Consider the following 24,034-nt stretch of genomic DNA (forward strand, 5'->3'; position numbering starts at 1 on the left):
TTGCTTGAAAAAAATTCACAAATCAAAGACCCGTGTAAACATCGAAACAGAACATGGATGAATATCAATTCTGAAATTCCAATTGAAAATACAAGGTCACCCTCGAAAAATCATTGTTTTGAAAAGGGCATAACCCATAAAACCTGTTTGCTTATCTGAAATAATTTTCTGCTGTGTTTCAGGGAAGGGTTGGTGGCCCGGACTGGCCCAATCGATCGATCTTGGACTGAGGGAGATCGGCATCACACCTCGTCATTCATTCATCATCGGCAGAAACGTATCGGCCAGAAAGATAGAGAACAAACTCCGGATTCTGAAGAGGCACTCCTGCACAGGTGAGTCCAACAGGCGATGACCGGACGAATAAAAAAGGGGAACGAGTGGAGTTTAGTTATGGCCGATTTCTGCTCGTTAAAGCCGGGTAATTTGTCGGCTTTTACTGCGATTTCCTGGGGTTATTGTTATTGTCCATCCGATTTAATGCCCATGTTCAGTTCGTTTTTATTTCATTTCGCGGCATCGTTTCTGTAGTTAAGTAACGTTGATGATACCTATTCATCAAAGCATGAAATATCATGAGGAAAAAATTTGGCTTATGGTTGCTTTGCGAGCGTTTGTGAAACCTGAATAAAATTAATTGAACTTTCCTTGCAATTATAGGTGTTTGAACAATAACAGTGCAAGATTTTAAGAGTCAATAAAACATACTTTTTTATTAAAAGAGCTTTTAACTCATAATACCCGCTGATATGAAATCAACAGATGTTTCAAAAAATTCTCGAACGTGTCAGATATTTGGAGGATATGTTAATTGGACCCAAAGGAAGCTACTTTTCAAGGGACTGACAATTTGTTCGTGACGCAAGTTCACAGCGGTCCTTTGAAAATGTAAAAAAAAATCGTTACTTGTACATACTCGAGTGTGTCAGATTTTCATACAGATGGTTAATCTCGGTGTTGCAGACGTGTTGACCCATTAATCTGACACTAATCAGAGGGGGTTTTCTTAATCTGACACTTTGAAGATGATGAAAATGCATTTTTTTCGAATATCTTCTTGCCTGTAGCTCTAATCGTTTTTGTATTCATTATGAAAGTTGTAGATAATAAAATTCTATACAACTTCCGTATGAAGCAATTTTGCCTACTCTAAACCATTTTCGAGTTAGAGGGCGATAAGGGCGAGGAGCTTAGCCACACATACGAAAGGCCAAAGTCAATGTAGAAACCCACTCTAATGTACATTAATCGCCATACTACTCTGACAAAAAAGTATCCGGAAATTTGAAATAAAACGCACAAATATTGAACTTCTTCAATATTTATTGAATCTCCAAAATATGCTCCATTTGAAGCGATACACATGTGTCAACGTTTTTTCCAATCATGGAAATATTTTTTATAGTCGCTTTCAGGGCTGGCCTTCAGCTCCTTCTGCGAATTTTCTTTTATGGCATCTATGGAGTCAAATCTGGTTCTCCGGAGCGGTAATTTCAGTCTGAAGAAAAGAAAAGAGTCACACGGAGCTAGATCAGGCGAATAAGGTGGCTGGTCTATGGTATTTATCGAGTGTTTGGTCTTAAAATCGTAATTAATCGTGGCTCGATGAGATGGTGCGTGATCGTCATGCGAAATCCACGAATTGTTTTGCAACAAATCTGGCCGTTTACGGCGAATATTTTCACGCAAACGTCTCAAAACAGTTAAATAGAAATTTTTATTGACCGTTTGACACAATTTCCTTGATTTTTTCGACGTTATCGTTGGTTGAAGAGGTCGACGGTCGTCCTGAACGAAGGAAATCTTCGACGATCTCCCGACCGTTTTTAAAGACTTTATACCATTCGTACACTTGGGTTTTCGATAAAACAAAGTCTCCATGCCTTTTCTAGCATTCGCAACGAGTCAGCACTCGAAATTTCGTTCGAAACACAAAATTTGACACAAACTACATATTTATTAAATATTTTTTTCGATTGTAAAATTCGCAGACTACCACTAAGGTCGATTAGTTTCAACAGCTGTCGTAAACAAACTAGCCGACAGACCGCGCTCATATTTGGCATAGTAATTACGGACAGTCCTACCAACATACAGAAACTTCAAATACTTAAAAATACTCAACGCGGGCAATTTAAATGAGAATTTCCGGTCTACAACTTTTATAATGAATGCGGAAAAGATTTGAAGCCCAGGGAAGGAGATAATTCAAAAAACTGATATTTGTGACCTTTATTGCTGAAACTGTTATTTTTTCCATTACTTTTGAATCATTAGCGCCAAATAAAAAAAAAAACGCCAATGCGCTCGGGAATGTAGGTACATGTGACTTTTTTTTGCAACTTTGGCGACCTCCCACACATTTTCGTCATGCTTAAATTGACAGATTAAGAGAATATATACTTTTCAACATGTAATTAACCACATATATCTTAATCTGACACGCTCGAGTTTGTACAATGATCGTTTTTTTACTATTCTGACAGTCTGTCTTAGACAATTCCCCCTATATACAGGTCTAATTTTTGGTAGAAGTACTCTACAGGGTCCAAGGTATCTCTCCTTGTATTAATCTGATACGCTCGAGTATATCCCGAATTTCCTTCTTGGGCTCCCCAACTATATGTCAAAACCCTATTTTATGTGAGAGAGTAGGTGAAACATGAATATAAACATTATTACCCCAGTGAATATTTCATGACCATTCGTTCACGTAAATTAAAAATGATCCATCGGCAAACAAGAATCTCATGAGGAAACGGGGACGAGTGTTAAAATGATGCTCTTCTAGTGAAAATCGAGGGAAAGCGTTCAAACCCACTTTCCGGCATTCAGGAGGAAAGACGATGAAAATTTAAATTGTTTGTCGAAATACCGACAACTTCATCCTTGCTGAGAATTCACTCAAGACAGGCATTGTCTGGAGGATCAGGGAAAATTGAAAATGCTCGTGCGGTTTTCCAGTTCCGTGATTTTAACGATTCTGTACCCATTAAATTTTTGAATAAAATGCGCATCCTACGCTGCTCCTTCTGAATATCATATTAGGGTGGGATATATTTTGGTTGTTTAGGGATGTTCAATATTGATCTTTATCTTCTTCATCGTTCCATTACAGGAAAAATATTTTTTTTTAAATTGTGTAGGAGAGTAGATTGAGAAATTGTATATTCGCTTTCAATATCTCTAGTATAGTTTTGATTTAATGAATGGTCCATTCAAGAGTTAATTTCATCTAACCATCACAAAATGTGTAGTTCCTAGCAAAATATTCATATATGATTTAATTATTATTATTTGAATAATTCCAACTTTAATACAGAACTGACGCTGAAATATGGCCTTTTGACATTTTTGACCTCCTATAGAGGACACCCACCAATGAAAAGGTGTATACCTTTCTTTTCTTTGTACCATCTAATTTTCACAATCCACCAGCAATTTTCCACCATTTAAATGGAAACATTTTAGACCTAAAACAATTTTACTCATTTTTCTAACCACTAGCGTATCCAACTGGCATATTTTGAAGGTAATTTTCCAGAAATTGCAGTGCGTGCCTTTCAGATCACCTGAAAAGTCATCCAAAAAACCGATGAAGACTTTAAAACTCTTCGTGAATTCGATTTAAAAAAATCATACGGTTTTCAAGATATGATCTTCAGTTAAAACAATCATACGGTAGATTCGGGTGACTTGGGACAGTCCTCTAACTTGGGAAAATTAACCCCCTTGCAGATTTCTTTGTTTCTTACCATTCATGGGTGAAGGGACAAACTTATAAGATTGTGTAGCGTCTTTTCGGTTAGTGGTTAGTTTAACAATTAATTCCTGTTGAATTTGCCGTGACCAGAGCGTTTGAATTGACAGGAAAAATTAACGAATTCAGGAGAATAAAAGCGCGTTTTTTATGGCCTTTATACTTTTTAGTGTCCTGTATATATGTTTCACTTTTTGCATGTGTAATTTTTTTTCTGGATACGTAGAATATTGAGATATTAGATAGGTCATGAAACAAGGTTGTTTACAAATCAAACGGCAACGCGGATGTTTCATGGGCTAACTTGGGACAATGCCGAATAGATACAAGCGACGCATTGGCAGCAGGAAATATGCCTATTTTTCGCAGGATATTGTTTTTTACGTTATTTCCACAAAGAAATCACCAAAGAATGAAAGAATTCAAAGTTTCCTTGTTTTGTGTAGTTTTTTTTTACATTTGAGTTGCAATATATTTACTTTCGCTGTAATAGGGGTTTATCATTTAATTTCCTTTCCGAATATCAAATATATAATCACAAATTCTGATTTTTCAAAACTATAGACCGTCCCAAGTCACCTATTTTTTATTTCATTTGAGAGTTGAGAAATCAATAGATTTTAACTTGTGTCCCAAGCCTTCAAAATCGGTGGGTTATTTGTGACAAGTATATTTTATTTTTTTCAAAATTTATATCCGGATTCTGAAGCATGGTATATATCCTTATCAATAGTCTGAGTCATCAAGCATATTCGAACCCATTTTTCAGATATGAATAGGTGACCGTTTTTGAAATATGACAAGTTGAATTCAACAATCGTCCCAAGTCACCCGAATATACGGTAATCATGAAATTTGTCGAAAAAAGTGGCCTTACGTCCAAAATTATCACAGATAAGTTATGACTGGTGGGATACTTCGAAATAAGAATTTCATGTAAATTCGGAATATGCTATAAAGATTGGGTATTTTCCTATTAAAAAGCAGCTCGGTATCGTGCTTCACCACTAAAACAACCTTACAAAGTAACAAATAAGTTTAGCTTATGCGCTAAGTCAGTGGCGGTTCTAGCAGTGATTTTGAGGGAGGGGGGCATAATTTTACATTATTTGAAATTCTGTAAGGTGTTTGTTGATATAATATAGGTTCAATTGTTACAGAAGCTATATGTCTGAAAGAGAACTACTTTGAAACTCATCCTCATTTGAAGAGGGGAAATCAAATAAATTCTTTCAATTTCTCAAAGGGGAAAGGGGCCATGGTCCACATGGCTCCCCCCTGGCACCGCCCTTATTCTAAGTAGTGCCGATACCGCCAAAGCTAAACCCATTCTCCTAGCCCAAAACTTCTAGGAGTTATTGACCGATGGATCACCATTGTTTAGCTTTTTTCATGTCAAATGACGGCAAACTTCCACTGATTTTCCCCATTTTTACTATTAATAAATAATCGAACTGTTTCTCTATTTTATAGCCATAGCTTTATGCCTGCCAGCCGACGAGACTGGAAAAATGGTCCTCCAATCCATAGACGCCCTTCGCATCGCTCAGGACCACCGAACTGTGACTGTCCTCATAGACTCCGCCAACGTTCCCTCTTGGCAACAAGTTTTAAGACTCATCCACCCGAACGACTCGTCCCCCGATAACGCCACCTCCTTCTTCCCAAACCCCATCGGTCCATCCACCCTCAACTATCTCCTCGTGTTCAGCGACGAAACGAACTTCAACAAAACCGCGGAGAACGTCATCGTCGACCACCTCCAATCTACCCTGTTAATCTGTGATCCTAAGTTAAATGCCTCCGCGTCTTCGAACGACACGATCGGTCGACCAGTCTGTTACGACTACGAGTCGTCGGACGATCAGAACTTCTACGTGGCCGACGTAGCCGAGGGCGATACCCTACGGCTGCTGGTGAAGTTGAGGCGAGAGGCGAACTCTTCGAACTTCGACCTGACCAAGATCCCTGGCAATCTCGAGGAGTGGCTGGTCAAGCATAGGCGAGCGGAAGAGTGCGAAGGCTGTGAGTTTGAGATCGCGAAAGTGGTGAGCGTGCTGCTGATCCTGGGCTGTTCTTGTTTGTTCCTTGTCGTGCTTATGGGCGTTGCGACTTTCGCGAGGACTCAGTTGTTGAGGAAGAAAGTGACCAAGGGTCCGTATAAGGTGATCTTGACCGCTACTGATTTCGTGTTTCCGCAAATTACGGACGCGCGAAGGGTAAGAAAGGAAAGTATTGTTCGAAGTCTATTGCTGCAAGGCAGATGTAGTTTGGCCGAACTCAAATTATTATAAGTCTCAATAAGCTTTGATTAGGCACATGCTTTTTTCTTATGAGCACAGCTTTAGCATATTAGTATTTTCAGATTACACTACGATGAAAATTCACACATGCTCCAATAAGAAACAAGGTGCATACAAATACTCAGGTGGGATAACTTCCATGCGAAAGTGTATTAATTTATATCAACTACCGATGTGATATTGTACTTTTCTGCTTCATTGTGTGCAATTTACAATATGCCTCGCTATTGCTGACCAACGCAAAAAACGAAAGCTGCAGATGGCATAGCAGTGAGAGCTATGGTCTGAAAAACAATTGAGACTCAAGTAACGAGGGCCCGACTCAGATGGAGCGGCACATTCTGACTCCCCAAAATTGCTCTGTATGGCTAATTCACAGAGGGAGCTCGGAAACCAGGAGGCCAATATATGCGGTTTAAGGATATACTACATCAATCCCTAAAATCAGTTAATGTCAATTATAACTGAGAACCAATCATCATTCATTCATTGCTGTATCCCGTTACCGGGAATAAATCTACAAAAAGACAAAAAAAGAAAGAAAAAATAAATAAAAAAAGGTTTTATAAGACTTATAATTTCTCAGGGCTAATTGCCACCCAACCGTGACCTACAGATCCTTCCACACTCCGGGCATGGAGTCTCCATTTTAACTGTGTACCAAAGACCTCCACTGTGACCTGTCCAACGCTAGTTGTTCCCAGTTATGATTGGCATTAACTGATTTTAGGGATTGATGTAGTATATCCTTAAACCGCTTATACTGGCCTCCTGGTTTCCGGGCGCCCTCTATGAATTCGCCATACAGAGCTATTTTGGGGAGTCTTGTGTCTTGCATCCTCAGAATGTGGCCGCTCCATCTGAGTCGGGCCCTCGTTACTTGAGTCTCAATTGTTGTACAACTCGCGCGTTGCAAGACTTCTGCATTCGAAACTTTGTGAAACCATCTGATGTGCATTATTTGTCTTAGATGACGTTGTTGCGTTTGTTCAAGCTGTTTAATATGTCGCCTGTAGGGCGTCCAGCTTTCGCTTCCGTAAAGAAGCGTTAGGGGGACCACTGCTTTGTAAACAGCTGTCTTGGTTTTCAGATTGAGGTCGTGATTTTGAAATACTCTGTCCTTAAGCTACCAGAATACCCGTGATGCCGAATTGATACGGTTCACTGAGAACCACTAGCGTTAGAGAGATCACAGTGCAGGTCTTTGGTCCACAGTTATGATGGAGACTCGAGAAGAATACAGCGGCTGTCAGATCTGGTTGGTGACTATCCATGCCCGGATTGTGGAAGGATCTGTAGTTTGATCGCACTGATAGTTTTGTTTTTGAAAATTTTTGTAGATTTATTCTCGGTAACGAGATACAGCAATGAATGAATGAATGAATGAGCGGTGAGAGCAGCCCTGATGGGGGAGCACGAGAGACCCCACAGTCACAGTGCAGTGTAACCCTTCAAAGCATATGAAAATATGAAATGAAATATACTTTTTCATAAGTATTGTTTTCGATCGCACTTTCTCCTCAATTGTGCTTCATTTTTGTGAGTGTCAAAGGCGGTGAGTACCTTGCATAAACTAGAATTGACATCTAAGTGATCCCTCCTGCCTGATTTATTTGTATGTGCCTTGTTTTATATCTATAATGAGGCTTTATACTGGTATAATACGAGTAAATAATATTTTTTGTTATTTACTGATATATTGCCTGCAATAAAGCAATTGTTGTCATTATTCCATAATTCTATCAGCAATATGTAGTGGTATCGTCTGATGCTGGTCGACAGGGAAAATAAAATTAGAAAATCTAAGAGCTTGCGTTGCAGTTGTAGACATTGATGTCTTAGATGTTCAAAATCCACACACTCTTCACATCAACCGTTCAGTAAGACTCCTTCAGATGAGCAGAATATATGACAGAGTTACATTTACTGTGCCTAAAGAACATAAATTTCAAAATTTCAGAAAAATTTAAAAAAAGTGATATGGACTCATTATCATTTTAAATTGATCAACCTATTGAATCAATGAGATGGTGAATATTTTTAGACATTATTGATCACCAAGAATGATGAACCATTGAAACGATCAATTAAAGAGTGGCATAAGGATGTACGTCCAAAGTTATAAAATGAAACAAATAGCACAAAAATCGCTAACTTAAGATTTAAGAGCGATAAATTTTGAAAACTTATAGTACCTTGTATCTACAAAGAAATAGCTACCCCTGGGCTGATTTGAATATGTCCTCCTCATAAGCATATGACTTTTGCAAAAAAAGATTATAGTTTTCTCGACATATTTGACTGAATCATTTGACATCTAAAAGACTGGAAATCTTCACCACGCAAAGTAGGAGTGTTTCGCAAAGTAGGAAAATTTTAACCTCAACTTTCCATTTCGAAAAAGGCACATTTACTTGACTTATCAGGTTAATATATTCAACCTCTAAGAAGAGGTTGTAGGATTGACGAGAAATACATAAAGTATTTCACTGCACATTTTTTCTATTCAGAAAAAGTAAGCAGCTGCAGTCCATTCATGGGGGAAAATATTAAGCTTCATTAGTTAGGCTAATGGGTCTTCAGGGTCCTCGAAAAGAATTTTGATGTTGAAGTTTTTCGACTTTGCCTGTATATCTAGTGAAAAAATTCTCATTTGTCGTCAAATATGTCCCGGAATGGTCAATAAAATAACTGATCATTTAATCACTCCATTGAAAATGTGGCATTGTAGAATTGAAAACAAAATCATTTTAAGAAATCATTTGCGTGTAGGTGTAATGCAAGTCGGTGAAGCTTTCGGCAAGAGTGCATAATTTAATCAGTTTCCATTTAAAACAGAAGAACACTTTCTCTCCCTTGATCACATTCAAAACCTCCAGACCTCTCCCCCACCCACATTTACAGCTTCTAATGCGACATCACACTCGTCGAATGGACAGAGCTTAAGAATAAAATTCAGAGAGATTTGCGGAAAAGCTTGGAGTTGTCTGTGCCCATCTCACACATCTTAACTGGGCCCATAACCACTTCCAGCCTTTTCCTCACGAGCTTTTTCTCCTTTCATTTCCCGGAAAATCAGAAACACGAACCGTGTGAGTGAATTATTGTTCCAGTTTTCCACTGATGGGACTCAATCCCCACGTCGGTGTCTGGAAGGAGGATTACAAGGGTTATCTCCGAAGTAAATGTGCCCGTTAGATTTTCGTGATTTATGTCTCTACTCGCCGACCCTTAGAACTTCTCTGATTGGATTATTTTAAATTTGGAAGTTTGGGAGTCGTAAATTGTCGGAGATCCTGTCGCATTCCTTGGGGATTTGAGCTTTTCGGAAATTAAAACAGGATTGTTTTTTCAAGAGATGGAGATATAATCATTGTTTGATTCTTACGTACGGTAGACTGTCTATTAATCAGCTTAAATATCAAGTGATGGTAGAAAAAAGTAAGCTGACGATGTTCGTGAAAATTCTTGTTCATGTTCTTTCGGGTCCATTAAATGTATCAACAAAAAGTGTATTACAATCTCATGCTTTTTAGCTGGTTCTAAGAGTTGTCCATCCTGTTTTTTTACCTGAAAAATCTTTGTCGCTAAAGCTCTTATTAGATAATTTTAGTATGAGGATAGTAGCTATGTGATGAAAAGCAATTGATTTATTGTGTTTCAAAAAACATGGAAATCACATATATATCACTGTCCAATCATTAGATTGGACCTTATATTAACAAGGTCTTTTTTTTTACTCAAAATTATACAAACTTTTCACAACATTTTCGTGAAACTCATTGTTACTACTTTCATATCTATCTGGAATGCCTAGAAGATGAAAATTCTTCATGTTTCTTTCACACGGTTATACCGGAAGCAGCCATCATTTATTTTTTATTCCCATCAAATTTATTGTGACTCTGATCATATGACTTCACTAATATAAGGAAAATGTTGGAGGAATGAAAGCTGTTGTAGATTTCTCTCTCTCATTTTGATCAAATAATTTGCCAGGGAATTACCATGAATTTCTATTTGAGTTTTCATCAAACTTCCTTATTTCTAATGGGAACCCATATTTTATCAAATTATGTTTCTTATCCTAAAACCAGCCTCATATAGGGTGACAATTTGAAAACTTGCCAGGCCAATAATGTCGCAACAAGGATGTATTCAGAGAAAATGCCGGAATAGATCAATTTTTATTAGGAGGGGGATATATTTTGAGCATAAATTGTAAGCCGAAATCTCCTCAACCCTAGGTGTAGGGGCTATTACCAATAAATTCTTAATAGGGAATGGGGGGTGAGATTTACCTCAATTGAGAGATCACTTGTGACTTGTACCTCTACATGAATACTATGAGTTGCAAATTTTTATTGATTTCTTGAAGTAGTTCCCGGAGGTGACAATTTAAAAACTTGCCAGGTCAATTATGTCTCGACAAGGATGTTTTCAAAGAAAAAGCCGGAACAGTTCAATTTTTTTAAGGGAGGGGGGTAATATTATGAGCAAAATTGTAAACCGAAATCTCCTCAAACCTAGGTGTAGGGGCTATCACCCCTAAATTCTTCATAGGGAATAGAGGTTGAGCTAAACCTCAATTGGAAGACAATATGTCCCTCTACATAATACTATGGTCTTCCAATTGAGGTATAGCTCACCCTCTACTCCCTATTAAGAATTTAGGAGTGATAACCCCTACACCTAAGATTGAGGAGATTTTGGCATACAATTCTGCTAGAAACATGTCCCCCTCCGAATAAAAATTGACCTGTTCCGGCATTTTCTCTGAAAACATCCTTGTCGAGAAAAAAATTGGCCTGGTAAGTTTTCAAATTGTCAGCCCCTGTAACTACTCAATAAAAATTTGTAAACCATAGTGTTCATGTAGAGGGTCAAGTGTACTTTCAATTGAGGTATAGCTCAACCCCTATTCCCTATTGAGAATTTAGGGTTGATAGCTCCTACACCTGTGGAGATTTTGGCTTACAATTCTGCTCAAAATATGTCCTCCTACGAATAGAAATTGACCTGTTCCTGCATTTTTTCTGAAATCATTCTTGTCGTGATATAATTGGCCTGGTAAGATTTCAAATTGTCACCCTATATGTGTAAATGTATCATCATATGCATTGACCATATGAATTAGTAGTTCTTTCTATAGTTTTAGGTGAATGGAAAAAAACCCTTTTTTCAGATCTGTATGAGTCAACAACCATTTCTGTAGATCCGTTTGAGGAATTTTGAACATCTATGACGAATTATATCTTATGCTTTTGGTTCTGTGTACGATCCAATCAATCATCTGAAATATTATTATTGTTTTACTTAGGTTGAAGAGGGCATAGAAGCTATGCTCTGCTGTTGGTTGCAGCAGCTGCAAGAATTCGGAATTCCCAACATCGACAAGCCTGATCTTCTGCAAAGCTCTAGTGCATCTGGCAGGACACCTCTGCGAGCTGGAGGCTCTAGCCCGAACCTAGCCAAACAGATCATCGTCGACCCAAGGGTGAGGTATAATGTAAGTTGAGACTCACGTTGTTCGCAAATGAGTTTGATAATATATGATTTTTATTAACTACTTGTGTGTTTAGCAATACCTAGGTCGAATACAATTAAGGGTAATTTTAAAAGAGGGTTTCTCGTCCAATATTCGTTAGACGTAATCGGAATCATCAATTGAATGAACTAATTGGATCCATACCTATATTTCTGAAGCAAGTTTATGCGAAAAACTAAAGACATCTCTATTTTACGACTGTGGAAATGCGGGTGCACTCAAATAAAAATTTTATGTTTCAACATAACAGAATGAAATATGCTCCAACGCGAAACATTGGATTTTGAGTAAAAGCTATAAAAGAACTCAGAAAGGGTGGAAAAGTCATAATATCATAAAGGCTTGTGAACAGATTTTATACTCGCAATTAAATTGAAAAGGATATGTTTCCAGTTCTCTGGGTGAAGGTTTACCTGATAGCCAAACACGTGTCGTGGTTTGGTGGAAATTATACCCCTCAGACGCGCGCTCATTTTGAGGTAGTATATGAAAATATTTTGGAAATATTTTCTTGTGGTGTGTGTAGGATGTCCCAAAGCACAATCTAAAATTATTGTCATTTATACAGGATGTTCTAAAACAAAGATATAGACCAAAGTTACACTTTTTTAAATGTAACACCCTATATGTGACCTCAAAAATGGAATGGCAAGCTCAAGTTGTGATGAGTTTCTTCAGATTATTTTATAGCTCAGAAGCACCCTTTACGAGATAATGGCGAAAAATCGAAAATATGGAGTTTTTTTGAATAGCAATTAATGAAGAAACTAGTTACGCCAGCGATACAGACAGAGTTATTTCGAGTAGATAAGTTGGCTACTCCTAAATATAAAAGAAACTCTGGATTATACAGAGTGATCATAATTAATTCTCATACATCAACTACAAATAATCGTCGAAAACTTTCTAATTTCAAATGGCATACCCGGTATTCCTATACTGGGTGGGCTTTTTAAAACGAAACAGACGAGATAACGGGCGGAATAAATTTATTTCGAAAAAATGCCCGGACACGTCGATTTTTGTTTCGAGGGGGACAACTTTTAAGGTCAAATTCACAACTATATCGCTTCAACCCTTAGTGTTAGAACACCAACCCCAAAATTTTTTTTTTATTAATTTTTTTCTCATTCAATGCATTTGTTTTCGAGATATTCAATAATTACGCTAACCATGCTATGTGAAATCATCAATTTTGACTAATTCATTCTGTGGTTACGATGGAAACCATTAATTGTCAACATTAGACAACGAAATAACTATTATTGGTAATTACTTTTCAACAATTAAGGTGGTTGTCTCGTCTGTTTCGTTTCAAAAAGCCCAACCTGTATATCGTTGAACGTAAAAATAAATACCCAACTAGGTAATTTCAAAACAAGACAAAAAAGATAAATAAAATATATTAATTATGTTGATAAACAATTGATTTCATACGGTTGATTCCACCTGTCATAAACACGATATGGGGGATCGCATCAGTTTTGGCACATTCATTGAAGGTGATGCACTGCATTGATCGACACAATATAGAATTTTCTGACGAAGTTTTTCGAGTTTCCATGGGTCTCTGGTCTGTATTGTTCATCACACATCACACACATAATTTCAGCTTTGGTGAGTGTTTCAAGTCAGTTTTTCGTCCAATCTAATTTATTTTCCGAAAAAGTTGATAAATTTGTGTATTTTTGATTATGTAAGTGTAGTTCGAGTTTTACTCCTTTTTGAATCATAAAAGAAAATAATAAAAAAATCTTGTTGTATTTCTGAATTTTGTTTCGTACTCTTGGAAATTTTAAATGTTATTTCAGCTTTTATTGCATTCTGTGTTGATGGATTTTATATGATTAGATTTATGTAAGATCTTTGAAAAAATGTATCTTTTGTAGCCCTGAAGAAGTGGAAATATATCCGCGAAACGTCGGCATTAGTTGGGTTTAGTTTTTGGACCATCCACGTTTCCTTTTCTGTGAAAAATCTAGAATATCTTCATAAAATTTTCCTACATCTAAACCTGATAGTTTCTGAGCCATTTTCGATTTTCAAGTCAATACTAGTAAACCATTTTTGCCATTATCTCGTAGATGGTCCTTCTAAGGTATACAGTCTTCCGAAGAAAATCATAATAATTTGAGCTTGCCATTCCATGTTTGAGGTCAAATACAGAGTATTACATTTAAAAAAGTGTAACTTTGGTCAATATTGCGAGCCTGTATATATATGACAATAATTTTAAATTGTGCTTTTGAACACCTTACACACCTCACAAGAAAAGAATTTCAAAATATCTTCATTTACTCCCTCAAAATGAGCGCCGCGTCTGGGGTGGGCCACCAGGTATCATTCTGTTGTAAGTATATTTCATTGATTCCTTCATTTCCGAATTACTTCATTTTTGTTAAATATCAATTCAACGACACTGAATTTATTTCAAGAAATAGACTCGTACTGTAAGTGTAACAGTTTTATTGTCACCGAGGGTGGATAGGAACGAGATAATTCCATTGCAATATTTATTTCACCCTAACGTAACGTCAACATGGCGAGTATCTGAGCATCACCCCGGCGAAATTTGTGAGTGGGGAGTTTGTAACCCTAGAGAAATTTTCACATCCCTCAAAAATTAATTAAGCGTTAGGAAAGTTGATGGGATATGCGAGTGTGGGGGAGGTCTTCCGAAGTTTCGGGTTGAGCTTCCGCTTATTAGTTAGTGGCATAAATTTAAACAGTTAGTTTATACGATGCCAGAACTCTGGGATGAAATTTTCTTCACAACACGACTATTAGAAGAGGAGGTAATCACTTTGCATCTGATGCTCTATTGCAATCTTTCATTTGCAGAAGTGAAGTTTCGAAACTTTTGATACTATTTCGTCCCACACGAATATTTCGCTGCGGAAGAAAAGAAATTATATATCTATAATAATATGGGATGACTAGTTCACTTTTAAGATTTTTTCATCGAATAAAACACTGTTTTATTAAATTTTGAATAATTTGGTTGAAACAAATTGACTTTTCAAATTGTACCATTGCAATTCTCTTTCATGTATCTGTGAAATGTTTCATTAGTATCCATCAAGTTTTGTTGACATGTTTTATTCTTCATCAGTGCGTTAGAATTTCCACCAAAAGGGTAAGTATGTCTTATGGACGCTCACATATCAGTCACACATCAATGAATTAAAAGTTTTTGATAGGTTTTTGTCGATGAAACACACCTTCTCCAGATATTTTACATTATGCGGCAAATTCGTGGAAAAAATTTAAGGATTTCGAGGTTTTTGAACCTTCTCTGGATTAGTCGAGGAATAAGTAGTGCCAAGAAATGTCATGTTTACATAACGATCAATTTTCATTTCTGAGAAAATTGATAAATCAGATAATATCACATATTTCCACTAGTTCCTAGTATCTGCACCAAATAAAATTTCCTTCGATTCCTTATGAGTGTCCGGGAAGCCAGGCTGAACAGACCATATTATTCTTGCCTAATTAGTTGAATTTCCTTCGGCACTCCCATATCATTTTAGAATCCATGATGTGCGTGTTCAGTGCTGGCAGCCTGACTGTCAGAATGTATTGCTCTGTCATTTTTCTAGACGTTTGGACAGCGGCCAAGCAAAAGTAAGCATCTGGTATCAGTTCCGAATACTCCTACACCAGTTCCTATTGTGATTTTCGAACCATCTGCATATCATTTATACAGGGTGTATTTGAAGGTGAGGCTTTTTTTCAACAGAAGGTAGAACTGGTCAAAATGAAGCGTTTCACCAAAAATCACTTAGGATACAAAATTTCAAAATGACAAAGTTGGAAATTTGAAAATGATTACTGAAATAGATCCTAATACGACCTTACACCGATTGTTAGCTGAATTATCGCAAAGCATGCAGTGAGAAAAACTCCTGATTCGAACATGATGTGGTTTCGTTTACGATATTGGCTCGTTCGATATTTACGTGGTAATGAAAATGGATTGCCAAATTCTTCCCATTATTTTTTAGTAACTTACATGATTTTATGAAATGGTTCATTTCGATACCAACTGACAGAAGAGACTTAGAAAACAAGTGTAAAAAATAGAATAATACTTCATAATCTCACCAATAAAATTCGTCTAAATTATTCACGAATTTTTTCACAATGGGCATAACAATCTTCTTGTTTGAACATTCCAACAATCGTCGTAAAAATGGGATGAATTGGGGAAACATCATAGCACTTTTTCAACATAACTAACATTAGCACTTTCAAGGTACTACCTCGATTTTCTACATTTTGTTTTCACCCTAAATTGCACGATACAACAATTATGATTCTCTCAAAAGTGACCTGATGCATCTAATCCGATGAACTTGGTACTGAACCATTCATTGTCCAGCCATATTATGTTAATGCTAGTGTTAATGTTTTGTTTCGTTTTTGCGATGGCTGAGTCAACTTCCACACTCCCTTACTTTCAAATGGAATTCAATGAATTTTTTTTTTAATTCTAGGGGTTGTATCTCAGCCATCTTGGATATTTTGTATACACAATTTTTGGTTAAACGACTTATTTCGATTACTTCTATCTTCTGTCAAAAAAAGCCTCACCTTTGAAAACATCCTTTAGTATTTCCTTCGAGGATTTGGGGGATGGATGTTTTCTTTATGGCCAAGTCATTGGGAAGGTTAGCAGATGGGATGAGCAAAGTCAGAGAGGCCCAGGCTCTCTGATTCCTAATTTCCCATCACACAAACTTTTCCTGGATATTCTCAGAATGGCCTTATGGGCTTATCACAAGATGAAGACGCATGAGATCTATAATGATCTCCAGCGACCTCGTTGGGCCTCATAGCTCCAGTGATTCAAACTCAGGCTCTATCGAGAGTTATCCTTGTAAATTTGAAATTTGACCTTTGAAATTTATGTTTGCAGAATTCACATAGTCAAGAAAATAACAAAATTTTTTCAGTCCTAGACTAGGAATGAATGAAAATATGTTAACATTTAACGCAGGAAATTAATGAATAAAGAATCAGCAAATAAAGTGTAGCAGCTCATTGTGTACAACTTTAACGCAAAAACTTACAAACAACTTTTATTCTCAACCCTTGTGCTTCCGGTATTGAGAAAAGAAACCCATAATAAGTTTTAAAAAATGACATTAACGTTACTATTCTTGTTTTTATGTTTAATTCCTCAATCTTATACACTCATAATGAGTCGAAATAAGCGAAAAGCTGAAAGGATCCTTGTAGGATTATACTCGATATTTGGTATCAGTAACTGTGTTTCAATAACCTCAAACTTTTATAAGAATAATTCGCGAAGAATTTTTGAGCTTTTTGGACCCTCTTTTTCAAGATTCGAAGTAACACGCGAGACGAGCTCTGAAAATCTCTCGCGAAGTTTCCTGCTGACGTGTATCTTTTCATTTCACATTTCACCCTACCGGATAAATCACTCGACGAAGATCCAATTTCCCTAATCGACATCTCCATTCCAGGGCGATTTGGTGCAAATGAAACCCGTCCCCCACGCCGGCGGCGAGATCAAAGATAAGGCGATTGAATTATTGGTCTTGTTGCACGGGCTGCGGCACGAGAACCTCAACCCTTTGATCGGGTGTCTTGCGGAGCCGCCCAGGGCGGCGCTGGTGTCGGAGTACTGCGCTCGAGGATCGCTGCAGGACGTGTTGCAACAGGACGATATCAAGTTGGATTGGTCCTTCAGGTTGAGCTTACTGACGGATCTCGTTAGGGTAAGTGTCACTTGGTCCTGCGAAGCTGGATTAGCAGCTGAGGGACTCTGCAGTTGCTATTCGAGTGGTGTGCGTGTTGCACTCGGACTTGAATTATGCAGAGATGCTCATATTTCAGGGGTTTGCGGAGATTATGCTTTTTATTCACGTAGGTACAACTAAATTAGGTTAATTGAATGTCAGACGTCGAGTAGAGGGTAAATCTGTATCAGTTGAGCTTAATATGGACTTGGCTAGGAATTTTTATAGTAATGAAAGAGCTTAATGTCAAAGAATATCAAAATTTAATGCATTCAAAACTATCTTAGTGGAAACTGAGAATGAAAGAAAAAAAAACAATTTTCCTATGGAAGTGTTTTCATTTGAAATTCATATTGGATTTTTATATTCGAGTGAATTTTCACAAGAAAATCTTCGGAGAATATCAGGAGAGAGAAGAGAAAAAAAATTGAGAAGAACAAAGTTGAATGCGTTCGATAATGAGGCAAAAAGGTATAGGGAGTCCGGGAGAGTTGAACCCTTTTCACTCTGAAGCCACTCAAGTTGTATCTGTAAATGGTAGCAACTCATTTTTTTTGCGTGGAGATATCATGCCCAAATAGGTAACTAGATAATAGTAGAGTGATGGTGGGATGAACATTTTGACTACAGCAGTTCTTTTTATATGAACCGAAAATTGGCTCATGTCGCCCTAACCCATGGGAGAGTTGAATAGGGGGCGAGAGAGACCATAAGTTTGTTTATCAGGAAAAACATCGAAAGAAAACAATTTCCAATGACCAACGATTTTCTCTGTCAAGGTTTTAATCATCAGATATATCAGCGTATGAAATACATATTATCTATTTTAGAGTAACTCTCACTTATTTTCGAGATGTTTCTTACTTTTTTGAACCTTATATTTATTTCTATTATTCAATTTTCTTTTTTCGAATCAAACTATTATCTCAGCTCAGCTCAGTACGGGAAACTTGGAACACTGATTATGTCTCTCGACCATAGTATAGGTCAAGTCTCCTGTACTCTCTTCTAGCCTATTCAACATATCCTTTCTTAAAACTTTTACAACTATTATTAAAAAGACTCATCGTTTGTATAACAATAATAATCAATGGAAGCAAAAAAACTAATTAGCACCACACACCAATTAAACTTTTCAGACAGTGCAACAAACAAAAATTATTCAATTTCTTACTTCCTAACCACCCTCTCACTCCCGAACTGTTCTGATGGCGGCCAAATTGAAGCCGCCATTAGTTCTACCTTGTTACGAGTATGTTGCAAGCTATTAACGATACCGGTAGCGCGAAATTTGAATTGAAATAATCTGCTCCACAAGAGTTAGGGATATCGTATTCAATCGTTTTTAAAAGTATGTTATCTTTGAGAAAATCGCTGTAAAATCATTTAAAACTCAATAACAACTTGAATCGATCCAATGAAAATCAGTATGAGACATTTCGTCAATCTGGTCGCCTTTTTTCTGATGCATATGCATCATGAATGTTCTTATTTTGAAATGAAGTCAGTTTATCAACGGCTTCGATTCGAAACGAGTTTTCTGAAAATGCCAAGACGTAAATTAACAAACGCTGAGGCTAATAGGGCTATCGGAATGCTACAGGGTGGCCTAACTCAGGTTGTTGTAGCGGAAAGGCTGCAAGTCAGCCTAAGTGTCATATCTCGACTTTGGAATAGGTTCAGGGAGACAGGTTCCGTGTTGGAAAGACCAAGGCTTGGTGGGCGACGAAAAACAATACCTGCTCAGGATCGTTTCATCACGGTTTCGGCGAGAAGAAACCCTACATCTACGTGTACAATGCTACGGAATAATCTTCAAAATGCAGATGGGGTCCAAGTTTCTATCAAAACCATCAGACGACGTTTGAGAGAGGTGAATCTAGGTTCTAGACGTCTATTAAGAGGAGTTCCATTAATACGTGACCATAAGCGTCAAAGACTGGAATGGGCAAGGGAAACATGTCAATTGGAACGATCAATGGCGTAGTCCTTTTCACTGATGAATCCAGATATGGACGATTTTCAGATTCTCGAAGAATAAGGGTATGGACAATCCTACGCATACCCCGTAATCGTCGCTATGTCCAAGAAGTCCATCCATTCCGAGGGGGTAGTGTTATGGTATGGGCCGGGATATGTTTCATCGGGCGCACAGATCTACACATTTATCCAGGAATATGACCGCTTTACACTATAGGGAGCATGTCATTGACAATGTTGTGCCAAATTTTCACGCTGCTATTGGCGAAACTTTTCAATTTCTAGACGATAACGCTAGACCGCACCGAGCAGCCATAATTGAGAATGCGCGCGAGGAGCTTGGTATTCCTTATTTACCAATACCTCCAACTCACCAGATTTGAATTGCATATAATATGCATGGGATATGCTCCAAAGAAGATTAGATAATCATCAACCTACCCCAGAATCCTTAAATGATCTGAGAGAGCTTCTGCCCCGTTTATGGAACCAAATTCCTCCAGAAATGTTCAACAACCTCGTGTGTAGTATGCAAAGAAGATGTCGAGCTGTTATTGATGCCCGTGGAGGCCATACATTGTATTGATAGTCTTAAAATGCTTGAATTCTCTGGGAATAAAATTTCGTTATTTTACTCGATTTTTCTTAACCACCCTGTATACACTGCAGACCTACAGGCTAAAATTAATTTGCAACTTGAAATCATATTGATATGAATTTTCATCACAAAAATCTTATTTTAATTATATTTTTTTGCAATTTAAGTCAATATCCCTAACTCATGTGGAGCAGTTTATTTGAGGTGGTTCGAGCAAGTCTCTCGGACTCCCTCTATTCTCAAGAGAACGCCTCCGAAGTTTCATGTTTCATCGGCCTCCACTGATCATCACCAGTTTCATATAAATAGAATTTCAATAAGTTGCTACTTCAGAATCAGAAGTTGAACGTTTCTACCAAGGTTGGCCAAAGAAATTTATAACCCTGTTGCCATTTCCACGTCCCTAAGCGAGATTTACTCCACAAACTAGTTTCCGCATGAAAATGTATATCGATAGAGGGATATCGATCACAATTCTCTGTTTACGAACCAAGAAGAACACCATCAGACAAAATCCTCTCCTATCTATCCAGACATAAATCGGCTTGAAGGACGAGCCGGCTGGTGTGTAAATAATTCATCTGAAATACAGCCTTGCCTGTCACCCCGTTCACTTTTTCCGCCACAACGGGTAACATCGGCCGTATCGACATTATTGAAATATTACGGGGACTAGAAACACTCACCACCCTCCTCGGGGTGTATTTATATACATCCAATAACCAGCCAATTCGCCAAGGTGATGAATAGGATATGATGTTATTTCTCGGTATATTGGAGACTTGGATTGTTGCTGTCGTTTTTTGATCCGGCTTATCATCTCTTTGTTGACATTGTGTCAACATCCCTGTCTGGATGCAACGTTCGAAATGTACAGGGTGGGCAAAATTGGTGATACCTGAACTACAACTTTTTCAACCCAACGAAACAGAGGAAAATGCATGGCACATTACGGTCGTCGTTTTTCGAGAAACTAATAATGCCATCACCTGCATTCCTTTATATTCTTTTGTCTTCGAGTTATAGGCCAAAATTAAAATTTCAACTTCGGTCATTATCTCCGTTTCTGTTTGTGCTAGGATGTTGGAATAAAAACAGTTTACAGACACTTTTTCGATAGCATTCCAGTGGCGTACTATGATATTTTCTAACAGTTATATTTGCTGCCCACCCTGTACAGGGTGGGCAAAATTCGTTGTCTACTGAGGGGATCTCGAGAACTATAGCAGCTAGAAGAAAACGTATGACACATTCTCGAGCTCTTTTTTCATGACCAATCCAAATCTGAAAACAGATCCAGCCTAACGTGAATAGATTTTGAGTTATGAACAGAATCGACCTATCAATTTTATATTTCGAGTTATAAACAAAAATTGAGATTTTGACAATTCCGAAAAGTTCTCATAACTTTTTTGTCTTTGAAGTTACAGATCTGAAACTTGAACCTTCTTAGGCACTTTCGTACGTAGAATCTACTGACAAAAGATTTTTTTCCAAATCAAAAATAACAAATTCGATAAAAGTTTGCATTTGAAGAAATGAAAGTTCACCCAATGATTCGAAATAAAAAAATATTTTGAGCTCATCAGTGGATTCTACGTAAAAAAGAGCTTGTAAAGGTTCAAGTTTTAGATTTGTAACTTCAAAGACAAAAAAGTTATGAGAACTTTATGAAATTGTCAAACTCAAAAACAAAATATCGTAGGAGGATGCGCTTTTCACCATACTTTATATTTCCGAAAATGAGCTCGGAAATGTCATCCGTTTTCTTCTAGCTGCTATAATTCTCGAGATCCTCTCAGTAGACAACGAATTTTGCCCACCCTGTACACTCAACGGACTAAGCCATCTTAGTGATTTACCATAACTGGATACTGACGAATGAATACTTGATGCTAAAATTCTTATGCAAGAGCAGGATTATACAAGAATAAATTCTAATCCATTTGTTTATTTTCATCCAGAATATGCAAAATGCACTTCCACAGTTCTAAAACCTATTCGCCCTCTGAAGCATGAAATAGTAGAATAGTTATAGCATCTGAATAACTCATATCAATTCTATTGTTGAGTTTCCCAACTTATATTCAATTTTTATTTACACTATCATATGCTATTCAAATGAACTATTTATTCAAAAAGTAGTCCAACTTAAAAAATGATGAAAAACATACAGATATAAGATCCTGTTTCGTAAATGAATTTACAATTTTATTCTTCATTCAAGCGACAAATTTCCCCTTTATTTGAATTGAAAGACATGATTATAAAATATTCGAATGATTCATTTTTCCTTATCCGACATAGGACCATAGGAGGTAACTTGTGTATTTTAAAATTGCCCAAAAAATATTTCTCTGGTGAAACTAGGATATTTGGCGCTCTTCAATGATGGCAATAAGCTCTACAAAAGCGGAGAATTGTTACATTTATGCCTCTACACAATGCCAGATCTGAAAGTGGAGATATAATTCGAGAATAAACCTTTCTGGAAATCCTTTTCACGAATAACAAACCGTAAAATAAATTTGGTCAATTGACTCTTACCCCGTAACGAAATTCAGAATTTTTCAGAAAATATTTTCGTCATCCTGTAACAGTAGCCATAACTCATAGTCATTATTCCACTATTTGTTGAAATAAGCAGTAAGTGATGTTTTCCTAGAGATGAAAAGAGTCTGGAAATATTCAAAAAAGTGTTCACAATTTTGAGTAGATGTCAAAATACATTCTAGTGAATATTCGACAACGTATTAGTACATTATACCTTATACCAGAGACAACCAGTTGAGTCGTCTGTGATTATACCTACTTACCACCAAATATGAGGTCACTCAGTTTGTGTTCGAAGATTTAGAATTTATTAAGAGTAGAAGCCTTTTACAATGTGTTATTATTTGAACTCTAGTATTAAGACATCTGAAATCAAAATGTAGAATTGTTGTTTAAATTTTTTTGTTGATTTCATGATTTCAATTGGGTTTTTCTCTACAAACCATTATTGCGTGTGAACACGCATACTGATTGTTGATCTTATAATTAATGAGGATGAATGAATATTACTACAAGTATTCAATATTGTCATACTATATTAATTTATTGCAGGGTATGAAATATTTACATTCCACCCCAATTCGGGTGCATGGTTATTTAACATCCAGGAATTGCGTTATTGACGCCAGATGGGTTCTGAAGATCGCTGATTATGGCCTTCCAGCTTTTTATGAAGCTCAAGGTATAACACCTCCTGCGAAAACAGCCAAAGGTAATTAAAAAATAATATAAAACGATTATAAAATGAGTAGAGTCGCTAGGAAATTTGTTCAATGCCTCTTTTCTATCAGAAGACCAATACTTAATAGCCATATGGCTAGTTTTGATGCTGAAAATGATGCTTAGCTTAGCTTCAAAAATGGCAGTTCCTAATGAGTACGATAGATATCCGGTGTCACAAAGCTCGATCAGAGAATCAACAATCAACGCTTGATTGACGGATACATATCGATTATTTATCGATTTTCAATCGATAAATAATAATGCATAAAATTATACCCTTTAAAAATAGTTTTCAGAAAATTAGGACTGTTATTAAAAATAATTATCTCAAATTTTGAATTGGGTTTTATTTCCTTGCATCAAAAAGAGACCAATTTGCCGATATACCGATCGAACTTCACATGCATATATGTTCAACAAAGAAACTGTCTTTGATTTACTGAATTTCTTCAAAGTTGGGGACTCGCACTATATAGGTCCATTTCCAATATAAGATTATTTGTTAAACTCTCTCTTAGTCTCTTTGTTCAATTCATTGTGTTCCCTTCCATTAGTGAAGAATAGGAGACTCTAGCAGGATGTTTTCAAAGGTGAGACTTTCTTCTGACACACTATGTTACTCAAAATAAAAGTAAAATCGATTAGGTATATTTTGTATAAAAATCCAGCAACTTTTAATAAATTAATTCTTCAGAGAACAACATTCAGCAGTCTTTATTCAATTTCCGAACCATAAAATCAACGAATAGTTCATATGTATGTATATACTTCACTATCACTTTTCTTGATTTAGTTCTTCCT

The 24,034-nt window shown here is 36.9% G+C and overlaps 1 protein-coding gene across 1 annotated transcript in view; it reads left to right on the forward strand.

The window, feature by feature from the left end:
• The window catches only part of LOC123312206 (retinal guanylyl cyclase 2-like), a 147,849-nt gene that overhangs the window by 69,691 nt on the left and 54,124 nt on the right, over positions 1-24,034 (forward strand). Inside the window, exons 5-9 of the mRNA XM_044896503.1 lie at positions 183-335; positions 5,234-5,979; positions 11,384-11,572; positions 17,104-17,358; positions 23,063-23,222. Coding sequence (XP_044752438.1) covers positions 183-335; positions 5,234-5,979; positions 11,384-11,572; positions 17,104-17,358; positions 23,063-23,222 — 1,503 coding nt within the window. The remainder of the gene's footprint in view (positions 1-182; positions 336-5,233; positions 5,980-11,383; positions 11,573-17,103; positions 17,359-23,062; positions 23,223-24,034) is intronic.

This window comes from Coccinella septempunctata, chromosome 4 (assembly GCF_907165205.1).
Source record: "Coccinella septempunctata chromosome 4, icCocSept1.1, whole genome shotgun sequence".
NCBI lineage: Eukaryota > Metazoa > Arthropoda > Insecta > Coleoptera > Coccinellidae > Coccinella > Coccinella septempunctata.